At 50.7% G+C, this 18,301-nt stretch overlaps 1 protein-coding gene across 1 annotated transcript in view; it reads right to left on the reverse strand.

The window, feature by feature from the left end:
• The window catches only part of TDP1 (tyrosyl-DNA phosphodiesterase 1), a 63,271-nt gene that overhangs the window by 5,728 nt on the left and 39,242 nt on the right, over nt 1–18,301 (reverse strand). The window contains exons 13-14 of the mRNA XM_054566978.1: nt 15,815–15,917; nt 2,872–2,980 (exon numbers count right to left, since the gene is read on the reverse strand). Of these exons, the coding sequence (XP_054422953.1) occupies nt 2,872–2,980; nt 15,815–15,917 (212 nt within the window). The remainder of the gene's footprint in view (nt 1–2,871; nt 2,981–15,814; nt 15,918–18,301) is intronic.

The raw sequence follows: 18,301 nt of genomic DNA on the forward strand, positions 1-18,301 counted from the left end.
ACAAAGTGCTTTTGAAATGTTCTTAGACACTTTTTCAAATCTTGGTAAAATACATTTCTGTAGGCCATACGGCTCCCTTGAACATTGGCTATATATAAAATGGTAATATCTGAATCACTGGCATTATTCTACATGCTAATAAAGCAGTGTGGAAGGTAAAATAATAGTGACAAAAAATAAAATGCTCCAGTCTCTTGCATATATCCTTCAAAGGAAATGCACAAAAGGGGAGAAAACTCTGAAATAATGGAAAGCATTCTTCTTGCTGGCCAAACGAAAGGTTTATCATTCCTCTGAGACACTACCCAGTTTAATTCTTGGGGATGCTTTTTCTAGTGAGGTTGAAAGGGATCTCAGGATATTTTTAAGTCTCCTCTATCTCTTTCCTTCCTCCTTTCAAAGTCCTTTGGAAATCTGGATGGAAGGGAGAGGCGCAAGTCCAGCCAGGGGCCAGGGTGGGAAGTACCAGCGCCAAGGCCAGACCAGCCTTCCCTCCCACCCGCCTCTAATATTTTTATTCAAGAGAACTCATATTTAAAACAAAGCCTAAAACATACAAAGGGAATAGCAAGAGCAGAGAAAGAGAGAAAAGACAAAGGCGCAGCGCAAAACCAGAGGAGGAAGGAGGGACGATCAGGTTTGTCCCCGGATGCTGGGTGGGTTCAAAGACTGTCTTGCTTAAGCCTTGGTCTGTCTCACCATCAGCTCACCAAGGAGAATGGGAGAGAATGAACCCTGATCCATCACTACACGACAGGAGCCCAACTGGGCGTCCAGATGCCAGGGGCCACGGCTAGCAGGTGCCGACTGCTGACCCTGAACAAAAGCACTGATAGCAGCTGCATCACAGATACCATCTCGGTGACTCTTCAACATGCGGCTGTGAAGCAGGCATTCTTATTTCCTCATTTTGCAGAGAAACAATCTGCAAATGCTAAGGTCTAGAGAACACAAATAACTGCCCAAGGTTACTTAATACATTGTAACATCACATGAAACACAGTCTGGTTGTAAAGCAATGCTGTCCGTTTGTGTGTGTGTAATGTGGTGCTGGTGGTGGTGGGGAGGTGGTCAGAGACTGCCTGCAATTCTGATGAAACTGACATGATCTTGCTAAGGAAAAATGAATATGCATGGCTACGCCACACACAAGGACTCAAATGTGCACAGCTTGGGAAGGAGGGGGGAATGACTTCTGAAACTCAGTGGCAGTGCAGCTGACTAGGGCACCGGACAGCCCAAGACAGTGTTAACTGTCAGCTACGTCAGTGCAGCCTAAGGGATGGGTCCACCAAAGAGGGGAGGGGGCCTGGTTCACCACTACAGCCAAGAGGGTGGGGGAGTCGTCGTAGCCTCTCCTTCACTGTCTGGGGAAGAAAGGGACCCAGGGGCCGGACTGACTGTTAGGGAATCCGGAATATTAATGGGGTGATGTCATTAAAACTTTCGGATCGAACCCCAAAATTTCCCTGTTCATATTCAGCGTTTGCTCAAAAACTATAGATTATAATTTGGCTACCCACATAGGCCCCTACCTTCCAGGGCGGAATATACTGGCTGTGAGGATATGTGCATTCCCCATTTTAAATCAGTAAACGGGGTCTGTGTAGGGGTTCAGAACGAGTCACCCTGAGATGTATCTCTGTGATAAGCAGACTGTTTAGGGCTAAAGACAACTTTAACCTCAGGCTCAAGAGAAATTTCTGCCCCTCCTTCCTAGGAGAACTTGAATTAGGGGCCTTGCTCATAATAAAGAGATTATCGGAGAAAATGCCTTTTGACAGATCTGTAAGGCAGGACAAACCTTTCTTTACCAAATGTCTGCTCCTCTCATCATCCCGCACTGACGCTGCGAAGCCCCAGGGAGCGTCACCTCACCGCTGGCCCGGGAAGCCTTACGCGTTTCAGCCCCGCTTTCTGCCCCTGAACCTTCCGGGCATGCGGGGTCTCCGACTCTCTCATGCACGTGGGGCTCCCAAATAAATGTATGTATTCAATTTGGTTGCTTTTTCTCGCAAATAGTCTCATGTCTATTTGACTATCAGACCAGCCAGAAGGGCAGAGGCAGGTTGGTTCTGGCCCACACCCGACTGCACGCCTCCTGTGTGAACTTGCCCCAAAGACGGCCACGCAGTGGCCGAGAAGCGCAGGTGCAGCCTGTGGGGCTGGGTCACAGGCGGGGCCCCCTGCCTTTCTCCCGGGCTCCAGGAACCGGAACCAACCTTCGCTGCCCTTAGGAAAGTCATGGTCTAGAGCAGCGGTTTTCAAAGTGTGGCCTGGGAACCTCCCTTTTAAGAAGTGTGTGTGTGGGGGCTATAAAGTTAAAATTATTTTCATCATCATATTAAGCCATGTTTGTCCTTTTACTTTCTCATGAGTATTATGGACACTGTGACATGCTGCGACATCACAACAGAGCAGTGTGAGAATCCAGCTGTCTTCCATTAACCAGGATAGAAAAGAGGTTTGTAAAAATGTGTAAACAATATCATCTTCCTAACTTTTTTGTTGAAAATAGTCATAAAAATAAAGATACTATAATGGGTTTATTATTCTAAAACAAAGTAGTAAATATTTTCAAATTTCTTGGTCTTAATTTCTGATGTAGTAAATATCAACAGATAGAAACCCCTCACATAAGTCAAAGCTCTTGGTGGTCCTCAATAATGATGAGTGCAGAGGGGTTCCAGGACCAACGAGCTGGAGAACTATGGCTCCAGGGGCCCCAGACGGGCAGCAAAGGGGCCTCCACAAGCCTGTGCTTCCGGAGTGTTCCACAAGCCGCCTCCCACCGAGAGACTGAAGCTTCTCCCGAGCGCTACCTGTCCCTGCCTGGTGCCTGCCCCAGGCCTCTCTCCGGCTGTGTCTCACCTCTGCTTCCGTACAGCTCTGGGGGCAGGTCGTACGGCACGGGGAAGGCCGCTGCTGGCTCCTGGCTGCCCGAGAAGAATTTCAGTTTCACGGGGAAGCTGTCCAGGCCCTGCAGACACACAGAAGGAATCTATGATGGTACCTCATTTTCTGAAAAAGACACACTCAAGGAGCAATCATGTCTTTATGGCGCTCACACAAAACTCAAGTTATTTCACAGCTATTTTCAATGTTCAATAGGTCAAATATATTTACATCCTCCCCAAATGATTCTTTCCTGCGAATGAGAGGGTCAAATTTCAGAAATTAAATTTTAGCAGCTTGCAGACACTTTAATAAAGAATATAAAGATGCAAGAGAAAAACAATTTTAAATGTTATAGCCCATTTCAACTAACCAGTATGTACAATTTGCAGTGAGTGTTTAGAAGACTCTGTATAAAAATATCTCATAATACTTTCAATATTGCTATAGTAACAGGCTGCTCACTCCGGTGAAAGAAGAAATAAAAGTTGCTTTCATGTATAATGAAAGCATTCCAATATAACGTAACAAGAATATGAAAGTGAAAACTCTTCAAGACCCACCCAAATGGAAGGTTTGTTTCAGGAACTCGAGGACAGGGTATTCATTTTGGGCCTTAGTCAGGGTGCAGGTTAAAGCTCCGTATGGAGGTTGATGATGCACTAACCTCCGTTTCCTTCCGGCACAGGGCCCGTGCCTGCATGCGGGGGGCCTGATACCTTAGCTTTGTCTCCCAGCGCCTCCATGCATTCGTATCTCCTGTCTCCCTTCGAAGACTGTTCCGGCACTTTGCTTGCAAGTCTGTCTGTCTCTTTTGTCCACTCATCCAAACTATATCCACACTTCATATCCTAGACACCCACCTATTAGACAGTGCTAATGCCTTAGGAACCCAAAGAGCAAGGACTCTAGTTCTTCGTCCTGGTGATCACATCACTCAGCGTGGGGTGGGGGGGTGTAGTGGGGAGCTGGTCAGGGGGACAGCACAGGGCACGCTAAGAGTTGAGGTCGCGCTGCCCACGGGCCACCTGAGTTCCAGCCTTTGTGCTGACATCTACTGAGCTCTGTGAACGGCTCATGCTCGTGTTCACTCGTTCAACACAACACATGACTTTCCGAGACACTCCTCTGTGTCAGCGCAAGTGTTCGCCACTGACTCTCTAGGCGTCGCCACAAATGTTCCCATGCCTGTCCTTGTGGGGTGTACAGTCTAGCAGGGAGACAGTAAACAAACACATCCTAAAAAGTAAAATTACAATTTGTGATAAGCATTATATGAGAAGAGGGAATGGCAGGCCTGTTCTAGATTTGGGGAGAGGGCGTGGTCCACGGAAGCCTCCCTAAAGCATCAACATTAATGAAACCCTGAAGGATGTGTAGGATTGGTCAGGTGAGAGCAGGGAAATGATGTTCCAGGCAGAGGGAACAGCATCTGCAAAGGCCCAGAGGTGGCAAAGAGCTTATATTTCCCAAGAACTTCAGAAAGATGGTCCGTGGGACCCTGGGCCACCAATTTATTAGGCCTCAATCTCCTCATTTGTAAAACTGACATAAAAAAACCACCTGGATATTATCATAGTAATGTTTCTTATTTTAACAGTCAGCACAAGTCCTGAAGTCTCAGTGAGCCAGTGTTCAAGCAATGCGGAGCTGTAAAAATGGGATGAAAGCTCCTTCCCTGTTCAGTTGTAAGGCCTCTGTATGGGAGTAAACGAAGTAATGTGCACGGACGTGCCTTGTGCATGTTAAGGCCTCTGGAAAGGTGTGGGGCTGTTAGACCATCGACGAAGCTGTTCGTTAATAATACAGTGAGAGGCAGCATGTGATAGACACCTGGCAAAATTCTGGACAAAAAAGAAATGGCCTTTTACCAGTTGCAGGATAAGAAAAAGCTTTGTAGAAAATATTTTAGCTGGGCCTTGAACAATGGGTATAATTTGGATAGAGAGAGGTGGCGAGGAAGAACAGTGGGAAGGCCAGCTGAACCGAAGACGGAGCAGGCGTGCCGTGGGTTGTGAGCAAACTGACACAGAAGAGCAGGGCTGGGGAAGGCTGGAGACAACTCAGAGTCAGATGTGAAGGCTTTCCAACGGGAGACAGCGTGGCCGTCTGGGGTGGCACCTGGGCCCCGCCAGTGGCCACAGTGACTCGGGATGGGTGTGTGGCCCGCATCAGAGGTGTTGGGGAAGAGGCGGTCTCCCGGCTGGGCAGCCAATTAGTAAGGTGTGAGTCTGGAGCTGCCAGACGGGTGCCCTCCTGTCCGTCAAGCCTGACTCTCATAACGCAGCCCAACCCTTGCGTCCAGCCCTGCCTGAAGCGAGGGACTTGCCTCCTGTGCCTCCCTTTTTCCTCATACTGTCTGAGCTGGTTGTCCATCACTTATACCCCAAAGTGTCACAACCGCCCAGGTGCAGAGTGTGTCCTTTAACCTGACACACGGGGGGAGCTGCAGGTTTTCGAATGGAGTCCCCCCGTAAAGGCAGCCCGGCACGGACTGGAGAAGGATCGGAACTGCTAGGGCCAAAGACTTGCAACGGCTTAGCAGATGGTAAGGAGGACACACGTGCAAGTATCATCAAAACAAAAACTGAGATACAGAGAGGAGGTGTTTGCATGAGCGTGGCATCCGTGCTAGCAGCAAGGAATGGGCATGAAAGAGACCAAAGGAAGAATTCATGAAAGTCAGGGACATATGACGGCTGAGGAGGAGGGCGCAGGGAGCCCAGGACAGGACCCCACGGCCTCCTCTCCTCGGCCCCGCACCTCGTCCCACTCAGCAGAGGGCGGCCGGGGTGCCCGCTCCACAGCTCGCACCGGACTCTCTGCTTGCATCTCACCTCTGATGCATTCTGGATCTGAGGAGAATGTTAACAATCTCTTACTTGCAAACGTTACTTATTTGCTGTGCGACTCTAGGTCAGTGACTTAACCTTTTTCGTCCTCCATAGCCTCATCTATGAAATGCCTAGGCCTCATGAAATGCAATGACATGGATAAGTTAGCTAGAAAGATAACTGCCATGTGGATGTAAATCAGGATAACATAAGTACATTCAGGGTGTTCTCTGTGAGCTAATCACTGATAGTTTACAAATGTAGAAACAAAATTGGGGGATAAGTAGTTGTCCAAAGCCACACAGCTGTTACGTGGCAAGGTGGGAAATCAAACCTCGCCTTTCTAACTCTTGGCCCTAAGTTCCTTCCACTAAATAAATGAAAGGTCTCATATTCACCCATGAGGAGCCACAACGGGGGAAAAATTCCTTGCATATTTAAGAGGTGATATTAAGGCAGGCCAAGTCAGGATGCGCCCAATTCTGGAAACCTTTCTTCTTGACATTTTTAAAAAGGAAGAGGCCAGAGGTTGGAAGTGATGCCAATTAAATGGCTATTAAATAATTGATGGACTTTCAGATAAAGAAGACTTCCCTCTTCTCTTACTCCTGGCTTCGTTCTGTGATTGTGAAATGCACTTGGGGGAGGATGAAGGGCCTCTGGGCCTGGACCAGGCCTGACGGCTCCATTTCATGGTGCCTGACTTCACAGACGAGAAGGTTTGAGCTGTCCATGTCTGGCAGGACGCAACTTGTTTTTTTTTTTTTTTTTGAATGTCATTTCTGACCCAAATTCTAGGGTATTACATCTCTGTAAAAAAAGTACCACTTTTCCCTTCAATCTGGATGTCAAATAATTTGAAGCTGTCTTCTAATTATCGTTATTTATGTATCACAGTGGTATCACTTGGCATTTTGTGAAACAGAGGAAGGCGCCCTCCCAGGCACGAGTACTTAAAAGACAGTTAAGACGATACATTTATAAAACACCAGAGGAGAGGGTGGACGTGTGTCACACATGAGAAATTAGTGGCTTCTCCCTCCATCAGCTCTGGGAGTAAAAGAGCTGGTTATCGCGGTGACGGATTAGGTTGAGCAGCTTAGCGCAACCAGAGGACGGGAAGTGTGCTCAAAGTTCTGTCAGAGACGTAATGGATTTTTTAGCTGCACCTGAGGAGCATCCTCTAGCAGGAAGACCCCATGCATTTTCCTGGGTAAAACAGTGATGGCAGCTGAACCTTCCAGAGGGAGTGCACTTAATCCTAGAGGGGCCAGGTGGTAAGGAAGTGAGTTACAGGCCGGTGGCTGTCTTGTCCTTCCCGTCAGTCAGTAAACGGACATGGACAGGAAGCGCTTCCCGCTGGGGGCGCAGGAGCAGCTTCCTGGAGAGAAGGCCAGCGGGACGCCATCGTGGGTGCGCCGCCCGCGTAACATTCTGACGGAGGCGTCGCTCTCCTTCCCGCTTCTGCCGAACTGCTGTTGCTGACCCTGCCAGTCTGACCCCAACCCGCGCTCAGTGCTGGCTGAGCCCCAGGCGCCACCGCCAACGCTTCCCGGGTCACACTCTTAGCTCCCCAAGGATCCCATCCTGTCCCCACTTCAAGGCTGAGGAACAGGAGGCCTCCGAAGTAGAGCGGGGACCCAAAGCCTGACAGTGTGTAAGCGTGATCCCAGCTCCGTTCTCCGTCCTTTGGCTCCTCAAGACCTGACGCCCCTGAACCCTCAACTGACCCTGCTCCGGGAAAGCTCTTTTTCTTGGCCCTCAGCATCTCTCCATTGTGTTCGTCTACATTCTGTCTCTTTCCCAGTGACGCTGGAGCCTGAGGCCGGGCAGGGGCCCAGGCTCGCCCACGGGAAGGCAGCCGCCGCCACAGCCGACCTGACCTGTGCGCTGACCGGCACTCGCGCGGGGCGGGGGCGTGTCGGGAAGGGACGCCGGTCCAGCTCACAGCGGACCTGGGCATCACACAAGGGACCCTGGGCATCGTCGTGTGGGTCGAGGGGAGCCACTGAAGGTCGAAGGGCAGGTGGGCACGGCCGCAGCTGCAGAGCTGGGTTGTCGCCGAGATCAGAAGACAGAGAGCAGCAGCCGGGAGAAAATCTCCTGGCAGGGCAGATGGCAGCGGCAACTGGATGTGGATGGGGGAGGGGAGGAGCGTGAGAGGCAGGAACAGGACGCGGGGACCTGGGATGGTTGGCTGAGTGGTTCTGAAGAAACGCCCCTGCAGCAGCGCTGCCCAGCTGCGGCCTCCTGGGAGGCCCCGAGAGCCCCGGGCTGACGGGGCGGCCCGCCGGGTCCTCAGGGGCGGCGCCGGGGACTAAAGCGGAGGTTCCTCCCGGCAGAGCCGCGGCTGGAAGAATATTGCCACTTTTGCCAACAAAAGACAATAAAATAGTTGAACCAGGAGAGAGGAACGAGAAAGTAGAGACTTGAAAGCTGAAAATTCTTGGGAATCTGGTTGAAGCGTTTTTAATTCTGGTCGCACAAAAGACAGAACCCGCCCTCTCAGGAGCCAGGGGCCTGGGCTCAGGGGGCGGAGGTGGCTCTCGACCGCCCCTGGGTCAGCGGCGTCGGGGGCGGGGCCCAACCTCCGGGCCCCTCTGGGCCACGTGTCAAATACACTGAGACACGTAATCACAAACAAATCTCATAATGTTTTAAGTAAACGTACAATTTTGTGTTGGGCTGCATTGACAGCCGTCCTGGGACGCACGTGGCCCGTGGATCGCGGGCTGGACGCCCCTGGCCGGAGGAAGCAGTTTTGATCAGTACATCTTTCTCAGAGGTAGGAGGAATTCTAGCCACACAATGTTAGGCTGGCTCAAGGCCAGGGCCTAGTCAGCACCAGGCACGGTATGTGCTCAATAAACACCAAAACGCATGAAGTTCAAAGTGAGAAATACTTGTATTTCCCTGATATACTCACAGATGCCTTAGGGTTTGAAATATAGCTACTGATCCTTGAAATCACTGGATCTTTCCTACATTAAGATTTCCAAGAGCTACATGAATTAGTTTAATCTAACAGTTAAATACACCTATACTAAAGGGACAACCCCAAAATGTTACATACTTGAGTGGAGGAGGGGTTGTTCCATGACAGGGCCTCTGTCTGTCCCGCAAACTGGACCTGGGCTAGAGTGAAGGTGCTTCCTGCAAACCCCCTTACAGGTTGGTTACAGTGGATGCCCACTCGGGCAAAACGCAGCCCCCCTCACGCCCCCTGCTGCGTGCTGGTTCCTGGAACAGGCTGTTGTCGTGACCTGGTCAAGCATGAAGAGCAACTGCCCGAGACGTGCCTCATTTGTAAGATTCCCTTAATCTCTATTAACTACCAGCCCGGAGAGCCCTGCCTCTTTCTTTGGTCTTTCCCTGCCCTCCGCTTACAGAGGCAGACCTTTAGTCTTCGGGCTTTTCCCTGGGTCTCTGTGTCTGAACAACCAGATGTTTGACCTCAAAGGAATAAAATCTTTAAGTTAACAAATGTTAAGTGCCTACTATGTAGCAACAATAGCTGAGTGCTGGGTACAGAGTCCAGTGCACCTTGATACAAATCCCCAGAGCTCTTGAAAGTGTTCCTAATCAAAGGAAACGTTACCCCATGCTCATGGCCAGTTAGGTGATCTTGCGATGAAGGGTTTACTGATTAGATAATTTAAAAGAAGCAGAAAAATGTAAACAAATGCAACATTTAGTTACCACGGACTTATCAGCTTCCAGATCAATCTCAGAGATTTCAAATGGCCTCTTCATGATGAATGGGAAATGCTGGCTCTCACCCACTAGCTTCGAGGCCACACCAAATGCTACCCTTCACACAGCCACGGTTCCTGAGTGAAGGGTAAATAACACGTCTTTATCCCGGCTGTGGGAAAGGAGAGAGCTGCAGGCCTCCTTCCAGGGGACTGCCTGTGCAGCACTTGAGACTGGGCCATTCTGGACACAAAACTTGCCTGTTCACAGCATTGGCCTCAAGGCAGCCTCCTGGAACACAACGATCAGGGTGTCCTCCTGGTGAAGGACAAATGTGGCAACGCCGGATGCTGATAGCTCAGAAGTGTGGGTGTGTTGGACCAGGAGTTCTGCCTAAGAAGCACAAAGGTGGGCTGCTCTCAAGTGAGGAACAGAGTGAAGAAAGAAAATAAAGTCACTAAAATCAAGTAGGCTGAGGCATGAGGAAGCGGTTCTATTCTTGTTTTCAAAGTGTGGTAATGTACACTTTTGAACTTCCCAGTCCTGCATCAATGCCTGGGCATATGTACATCAGACCTCCAGATAAGCCTTCAACTGCCCAGCGAGGGGCTCACACAGCCAGACCACCGGATGTGACCAGGCCACCTGGGGTCCATCCTCCAGACACCTGACATCGGACTCATGACCATCCTGGGCCACTCCCAGACCTAAGAATGCACTTTTCATTATACAAACTTAACTTTTCTTTCTTCCTCAGAAACTTTTGGGTTTCTGCCTGGCTATGTTTTCAGTTTGTGAATCCATGACTCTTTAATAAATCTTTAACACTGATTTCTAGCCAGGCCTTCCGACTCTTTGAGCTTGTTCGACACAAGAAACCAGATTCTAGATGATGTCCAGTCAGAAGGATAACTATAAAACTGGGTAGTAATTAAATCTACTTGGCAAACATGTAACTAAACACGTTAAAAGGCATGTCTCGCTAGTACTGAAAAGAGAAACGTAAAGAAACACCACCAACCTCTTTTTACAACAAACTGTTCTTGTCAGTAAGCACTTTCAGATTATGACTGATACAGGAATTTTTAACTCATCTATTAAATGAATACATAGGGATTGGCATTTTGTGAACTGCATAGACTGCTAATATGTGAGTATGTGTGCATGTACATGCATGTGTGCGCTTTAATTTCAACAAGATGGCTACAGGTGAGCTATTCTCCACACTGCAAACTGCTTATGACAAGATGTGTGAACATATTTAAGCACCTACTACACACAACGCCCATTGGACTAAATCCAAAGTTACTGCTTCGCATGTTTGCTCTCCTCACAGAAAGGGCAGCGGGAGCTCTGGGAACTTAGAGGAACATCGACTAACAGGCCTTTCCTAAGAGGCTCCCACAGGGCAGGCCCTGTGTGAGAGCAGCTCACGGTTTGGTCAAGGAGACACAAAGTCAAGGTTACAAGTTGGGGGCTACTCTCCCCAGGTCCTGTGAGCTCCAGGTTCTGGAGGGCTGTGGGGGCTGGGAGAGGGGCACCTGAAGCAATGGCAGGTGGGGTTGGGGTTCAAGGGTGTCACTCCTAACAAACTGAGGCTGGATGGAAGGGTGGTGTGGAGGTTGACTTTACGCGTCACCTTGAGTGGGCCATGGGATACCGAGGTATCTGGTTAAGCATCACCGCGGTATGTCTCTGAGGGTGTTTCTCGATGAGATTAGCAACTGAATCAGTGGACTGTGTACACTGACTGCCACCCCCCAGCATCTCCACCCACGTGGGTGGGCACCACCCAAGCAGTGGAGGGCCTGACCTGAGCAAAAAGGCCAAGGAAGAGCAAATCTGCCGTCTCACTGCTTGACTGGGGCGTTCTCTTGAACTTGGACCAGGACTGAAAACATCGCTTCTCCTGGTTCCTGGGCCTTCAGACTCAGCAAACACGACACCATCCACTTTCCTGGGTCCCCACCTTGTAGAAGGCACAGCTTCCTCTGGGGGGCTTTCTGGCCTCCAAAAGCATGTGAACCAGTTCCTCGCAATAAATGAATCTCCTTCTCCAAGTATCCGCTTGGCTGCTTCTCTGGAGAACCCCGACTAACCCAGGTGGGCCTGGCTCCTAGGGAGAACCCAGGGGTTCTGCATGGCTGGGCATGAGGCCCAGGAGCGAGAGGGAAGGGTCAGGCCTGAAGGGAAAAGGAGGCTGTGCTGAGCAGCCTGGCTTCTGCCTTACAGGATCTGAAGCAGACGGGCCCCCTGTAAAGACACGCGGCGGCAGCTGACGTGCCCTGGATGCAGTGGCAGCGGGGATGGCCAGAGATGACAGGTCATCGGGCAGCATTAAAGAGTCAGGAATGACAAAACTGGTGACTGAATAGACAAGGGGGTAAAAGAGAAGGCATAAGGGATGACTTTCTCCACTTTGAGCTAGGACAGCGGGGTGAATGGTGACAGTAGTTCAGTAATGACCAGAATTTTACAGCAGTGCGGGTTAAGTGAGTAAGATGATTTTGATAATATCTGCAATGCCCTTACCCTTTGAATAATATAAATTAAATTATAATCATAATTGGAGATGTTTTATAAGAGTCCAATTCTCTGAAAATTGACCGGAAGAGACCAGTAGCCCTGCTTAAAAAGCTGAGGGCTTCTGCCCCGGCCAGTGTGGTTCAGGTGGTTGGGTGTCGTCCTGCAAAGTGGAAGATCGCAGGTTTGACACAGTTCAGTCCCTGGGTGGGGTGTGTACACGCAGCAACTGACGGATGTTTCTCTCTCACACTGGTATTTCTCTCTCTCTCTTCCTCCCATCCCCTCTCTCTAGAAATAAATACATAACATCTTTAAAACAACACCGAATGAAAAGCAGCACACTGACGGCGGCCTACACTCTGCACAGGGCAGTACGTCCTGCTCGCCACCGTCTCGGGAGGAGAACGCCAACCATACAGCCCTGCACCCTTCCCAGGCACACGAAGCGTTACTGTTTCTCTCATGTAACTTGCACTACTCCCTCTGCCTGGAAGCCTCACCTCCCCAGAGGGTGGGTTAAGGTCATACTCATTTTTTAAGATGGCGCGAGGTCAAGTGTTACCTCCTTAAAGGAGCCTCCCCAAGTCCCCCAGGCCGGTCATGTGCTCCCTTCTCAGAGTCCTTATATTTTGAAAGTCCGATACCACCTCTTCCCACACTGTACTGTGAGCTTACCTCTCTGTGAGCTTCGTGAGAACAAAGACGCCCTCCCCATCCCTGCCCTATTCCCAGGGCCTGCCTGGTGGGAAGCACAGGGCTGCGGAGCTCAGCTGAGTGCCCACGAGGTCGTCCCTGCAGACAGAACGTTCGGCCCGGGGCCTGAGATGACGGAGGGGGCAGCGGCCGCGCCATCCCGCCGGCCAGCCTCTCTCACCAGCGAGTGTCTCGCTCTGTGCTTGTATAACCTCATCCAAACGGCAGGTCACCCCACGGCACCGACCCGGGCTGCCCTCCCTCAGTCACAATCATAAATGTTAATTCTGTGCAGGCTGGGCCAAGGTCTACTTGTTTTCCAGAAGCTTCACAGGGCAGCAAGCGACACCAACGTGATACAGCAGCTTAAGGACAAAGGCTCCAATGTTGCCAGGCCCTGGAAACCGCTGCACGCAGCCTGCCCATGGGTGAAGCCCTTTGGCAGCATCTGCCTCGCAGGGTGGCCTCCGGCTCACAGCCAACACTTCTCTGAAGCGGGCCCACCATCGGGGGCCGGGGCTGGGGGAGAACGGAGCCTGGGAGGCAGGCCCAGGCCTGAGCCCTCACGGTGGCCGCAGGGTGGCCAGTGACTGCCTGGAGAAGCCGCGAGGGGAGTCGCCAGCGGCAGGAGCCTCAGAGGCGGCCCACCGCTGAGGCACGCACTGGCCCGGCTCCAGGCTTCCGGGATACCCCCTCCTGTGCTCTTACGTAAGCTCAGGTTGGAGTCTATAAAACGCCCCTAAACGAACACCAATACCCCTTTACAGCCCTCTGGGGTCTGCTCACTCAGGCTGGGGGCCTTCCGCACATGTCTTCGCGCCCAACTCATGCCGGTGCCATTTCTCATACAAGGCGCCTATTTGATTTTAGGACCTTCCAGCCTAACGTGACTATTGGCTCCTCGGGGGAGCAAGGTCAAACACTCCTGTGTACTGTCTACACACCTAACTTCAGCCCCTTGCCCAAGTCATTTATGACTCACTGAAGGACACAGGAAGAATGATGACAAGATGGTGGCAATTTGTGGGTCCTTATCAGTGTTATGGAGGAAGCTTCCTTATCTTGAGACAATCCAAGAACTCTGATTGCTAGAGAATCTGCTGTCTTAGGACGTTAATTACTGGGCACCCCGGTTGGGTCCTTGCCATGGAATCATGTTGGCACAGGTGGTGATGGAATCTATTCTTTATATTCTTGACTGATGGTCTTTCTAAATACTCAAATCTCTATTTTACCTAGAATACACCACAGTGGGCCCTTTTTTCATTCTAAAAGTACAGAAAGAAGTCTGGTAGAGATTCAATTTGGAGATTCTAAAGGATTACACCTATTTTTCTGTTAGCCTTCTTTAGTGTACCGTCAAAAACAACAGCTCAGGTAAAAATCAGTAGCCTCTAAGGACCTGAAAGTGCAACATCCTTCCTTCCTATTATTTGCATGATGAGGGATCAGGTTAAAACAGTGAGAAATGGCTACAATTTTGCAAATGCTGCCAATGAACGCTAAACTGAGCCATGTGGAATTCATTCCATTATTTAAGCTATTATTAGAAGGTAATCCTAGCCTCAGTTCAAAGCTACAGTCACTCTAATCACACCAAATTACTGAATATTATTACCCTACTGCTGCAAATGTACCATATCCCTGAGATAAAGCTGAAAGCTCACAGGAGGGATTGGCGAGGGACTGAGGTTTGCGGGCTTGGACTGCACTCGCTGTGGAGCCTTTGGGGAGCTGCACGCTTGTCTGCAGAAAATGGGTGACCGTCTACCTACAGGGCTGTGAAAGTGGAAATTGCCAGCTCTAAGCTGCGTTGGGATTTGCTGTTTGTAGGAAACAGAAGGCACTGGAATCTTATGACAGTACCCTTAGGAGAGGCCTGTGAGACAGTTTTGTAGTGAAACCTCTGAGACGAAGAAAAGGGTGGATAAGGATTGGCACGGGGAGGCGAGAGAAGAAAAGAGCTCTGATGAGAGCAGGCGTGAGAGGTGACAGCATGAGGGGACTGCTGGGCGGGGCGGGGTGGGGCTCACAGGCTGCGTGGGCCAGGACTGAAGCCCAAGGACACAGCACTCCCTTGGCTAAACCTTCAGGTCCAGTGCGAGTGGTTTACAATGGAGCCGCATCGTGTGTGTGTTTATCACAAACTCAACCATAGCAAGTGGCAAAAAAAAAAAAAAAAAAAAAAAAAAAAAAGGGAAAAGGAACCATCCAGCAAGCGCTCCACCACCGAGTCTGCCCAGGGTGCCCAGGGTGCCCATGAGAGGCAGAGACAGGAGGTCTCGGGCATGTGTGCCTCCTGCAGTGCGAATGTCTCTCCCTGCGGAGAGTGATTCAGTGTTTAGAGAAACATGGTTGGAGCCCTGGCCGGGTAGCTCAGTAGGTTGGAGTGTCATCCTGATACGCCAGGATTGTGGGTTCCATCCCCGGTCAAGGCACGTACAAGCAGCAGCCAATGAATGCATCAATAAGGAGAACAAAAAAATCGACGTCTCTCTCTCAAAATAAAAATAATAATAATAAAAAGAGAAAAATATGCCTTGCACAAGCCAGTCCCTGCGTGAAAACCGGCCACGTTGTCTGGAGTTCAGCTGCAGACACAAGCTGGTTGTGCTGGGCTCCTCGAGAGAGAGAAGCGGCTTCCCGTCAAGATCTTTCCAGGCAGCTCACCCAGGGTCTGACGGCACAGCCTCTGCGGCCGCTGAACTGCACCCCCCGCGCACGTCGGGAGCATCCCTGCCTCCCCGCTGTGCTCACCCCACTCCTCGCACATGACGGGGTGCTCATCCTGCCCACTTGCCCTGAATCCTCAGCAGCCTTCAACTAGCCCTCCTTCCTCCTAAGGCATCACCCCAACCTAAAGCGTCTCACATTTGGCTGGGTCGTTCCTTTGGTGACTGGTCACTTATGGCCTTGTACTCAATCTCATGCATGTTTCCTGATATTGACTTAAATACTGTTACCACCACCCACAGCAGTGCCTTCCACCTGTATTGGGTGTGCTTCTGGAAAGCAGCGACCCCGCTGCTCTTGGCTGAGAGCCGGGGCTCTGGGCAAGAACCTCGCTCTGCCTCCACCCAGCCCCGGAGAGGCTCTCCTGACTACCGAAGGCAACGTAAGAACCCAGCTCACTTCACATGTGACCAGGCAGGCAGTTTTGAGAGTGAACTTACAAATGCTGATGGGAGGAAAAGGACCCCGAGCTCGTAGGAACGGATCATCAGCTGGGCGCCGTTTTTCTCTAATGCTCCCCAGGCGGCTTTGGACAGATTCGCGCTGCAGGGACAAGGACACAAGAGGAGCTAACTCAGCGAGGCATTCCAGTGCAGGTGACACTTTCACAGCTGCAAGAGCATCGGTCAAAAAAACGGATCCCCGCAATCGGGTTGGTTCAGTTTCTGGCAGAGATATGCATTTGGGGAAATGGAATCAAGTCCTGCTGTGTCCTCAAGATGTACCTAATTGCTAATTTGGGACAGCTCTACCTTCATCTGCGTTTTCCTGAGGGCAGCTATTAAAACAATTATCCCTCCTTAGAAAAAAATTTTTCCTGCCCAAACCCTTTTAATTGTCAAGACCCTGATACAGCCAGAATGTTTGGTTTTGCTGTATATAAAAGTGGCATTTAAGGAAAAACTACGACAATACCATCTTATATAGTTTCTTTGCATTCCTTTTTTGTTTTTGGCCAGGTTGTGTTAATGTCTACTTTCAATCTAAAGAATAGCTCTGAGGCCCTAGACTGTATCTAGAAAGAAATAATGCCCTTAAGAATCATGTTTTATAGGGAAACAGAGTTACAGATGTGGCTAAAAATCACAACGCAGCGAGAGCCAGGCGACTCGGAGCTGGCCCACGGGGAGGCACCAACGCTATGAGGACGCTCAGGATTGAAGACGACTGGCCGCGCTGACCATCATCTTCAGCGACTCCCCCAGAACTCACCCACCAAAGAATGAATGTAAACCCACTGTCAACATTCCCCCCCCGCCCCCCCCCCCCCCCCCCCCAGTTAAGCTCACCCAACTTCCATTTCTTTTTTGGAATGTGGAGCAAAGCCTCCACTATTCAGACCCTTAGAGACTGATGTGTGGACAGCTGAGTATTTCAAGATTCATTCACTTGGGCATCGAGTTTTCTTCTGAACTAAGGGCAGGGGCTGCTGGGAGGCGGGCAGTCAGGCTAAGGGGAAAGAATGGTGATCTCCCCAGGGTTCTACGGGAACAGACACGGAGGATGACAGAACTTGGAGCTAAGGACACCCCGAAAGCTATTCAGCTAACTGCAATAACATAAAGCGTGTTTGGGTGTTTACAGACCTCCCTGCCTCCTCTCAAGGACCGTGCTGAGAACAGGGAACCTCTAGCGCCCAAGGCCACAACTGTGAACACCAAGGTCTGTGATGTGTCACAAAGACAGAACATGCCGACAAAGGGGAGGCTGACAATCAGGTGGTGTGATGACCTGAGGGATGTTTTCTTTCAAGTCCAAGATGACAGACTGCTTTTAGGTCTCTCGCCTGTTAGTAAAATAAGGTGACCTCTTGGGGTGAAGACACTGGTCTAAGTGCAAATCCAACCCATGAATGCGAGGTGGAAGGGGTCTCCCTACAAACGCTCTCCCCCATTTCCCAGATTATGGCTTTCCTGACAACTCCCTCGACTTGTCAGTGTCTTACCTCCACAGGCCAGTGGTACTTTCCAGAAGGTCTGCTCTCTCTCACTCCCTCCTCCCTAGTTGTGCTTTCCTCAACATCCCAAGACCCGAGTGAGGGTAAAGATCAATGGAGCCCACGAGGCCTCTTCGGTGGTTCCCCCCACCCCTCCTTTGTATTTAGCTTCAAACAGAATTCTAAGCACCTTAAACTCTACCCTGAATATGAGACCAGAGGTCACCTGTAGGCTGTCTAGGTGATAAATCAATACACCTTGAAATAGCATCTTCATACTTTCTACACTCTGACTACACTTTGGATCCCCAGGTCCCCGGGCAGTCAGGACATGGAGTATATACTCGTATTTCCAAACCCTGACCCAGTCTGGTGGCCATGTGTGGTCCTGATGCGCAGTGACCCCTCAGAGCTGCTTACAAGCAGCTCCTTTGCTCCTAAAGCTCCAAAGGAGGTATAGTGTCTCGTCTCCATCCAGGAACTACGTCCACTACCTGTGGCTTCCGGCCGCGGCCGGTCCCAGCATCTTGGTCCCTCCGCCCAGCTTCCTCCAGTTCTTCCCCATCTCCTGCGGGACTGGGCTGCTCTCCCCCCGCAGTGCTGTGGTTTGGTTTGTTGATGTTGATGAGGTCTGGATGCTGAATGACGCCTCACCACCAAAGAGGGTGGGGCTTTTAATTTCCTTTGCCTGCTTTGGGGTGTGGGACGATTCTGTATGTTGCAGAATTTCGGAGGGTAGGCTCTGGAGGTCCAAAGTTGTGCTGTCCACCAGGAGCTCTGCCCAAGCCACTAATAAAGTAATGGTGGGTAAAACAGAGGCTTCTGGGGGATGGGGCATGGCAGTCAAGGTGCAAGTAGAGAAACAGAACCACGTCGGGGTGTGTGTGCACGCATGCCCACACGTGCGCACGTGTACGTAAAGACCCCTATTGACGGGAATCTGACACGGAACTGTGGGGGCTGGGAAAGCAGCCTCTGTTGCACTGCTCTC

This window comes from Pteronotus mesoamericanus, unplaced genomic scaffold (assembly GCF_021234165.1).
Source record: "Pteronotus mesoamericanus isolate MK-2021 breed Mesoamerican mustached bat unplaced genomic scaffold, CSHL_Meso_final contig_182, whole genome shotgun sequence".
Lineage (NCBI taxonomy): Eukaryota > Metazoa > Chordata > Mammalia > Chiroptera > Mormoopidae > Pteronotus > Pteronotus mesoamericanus.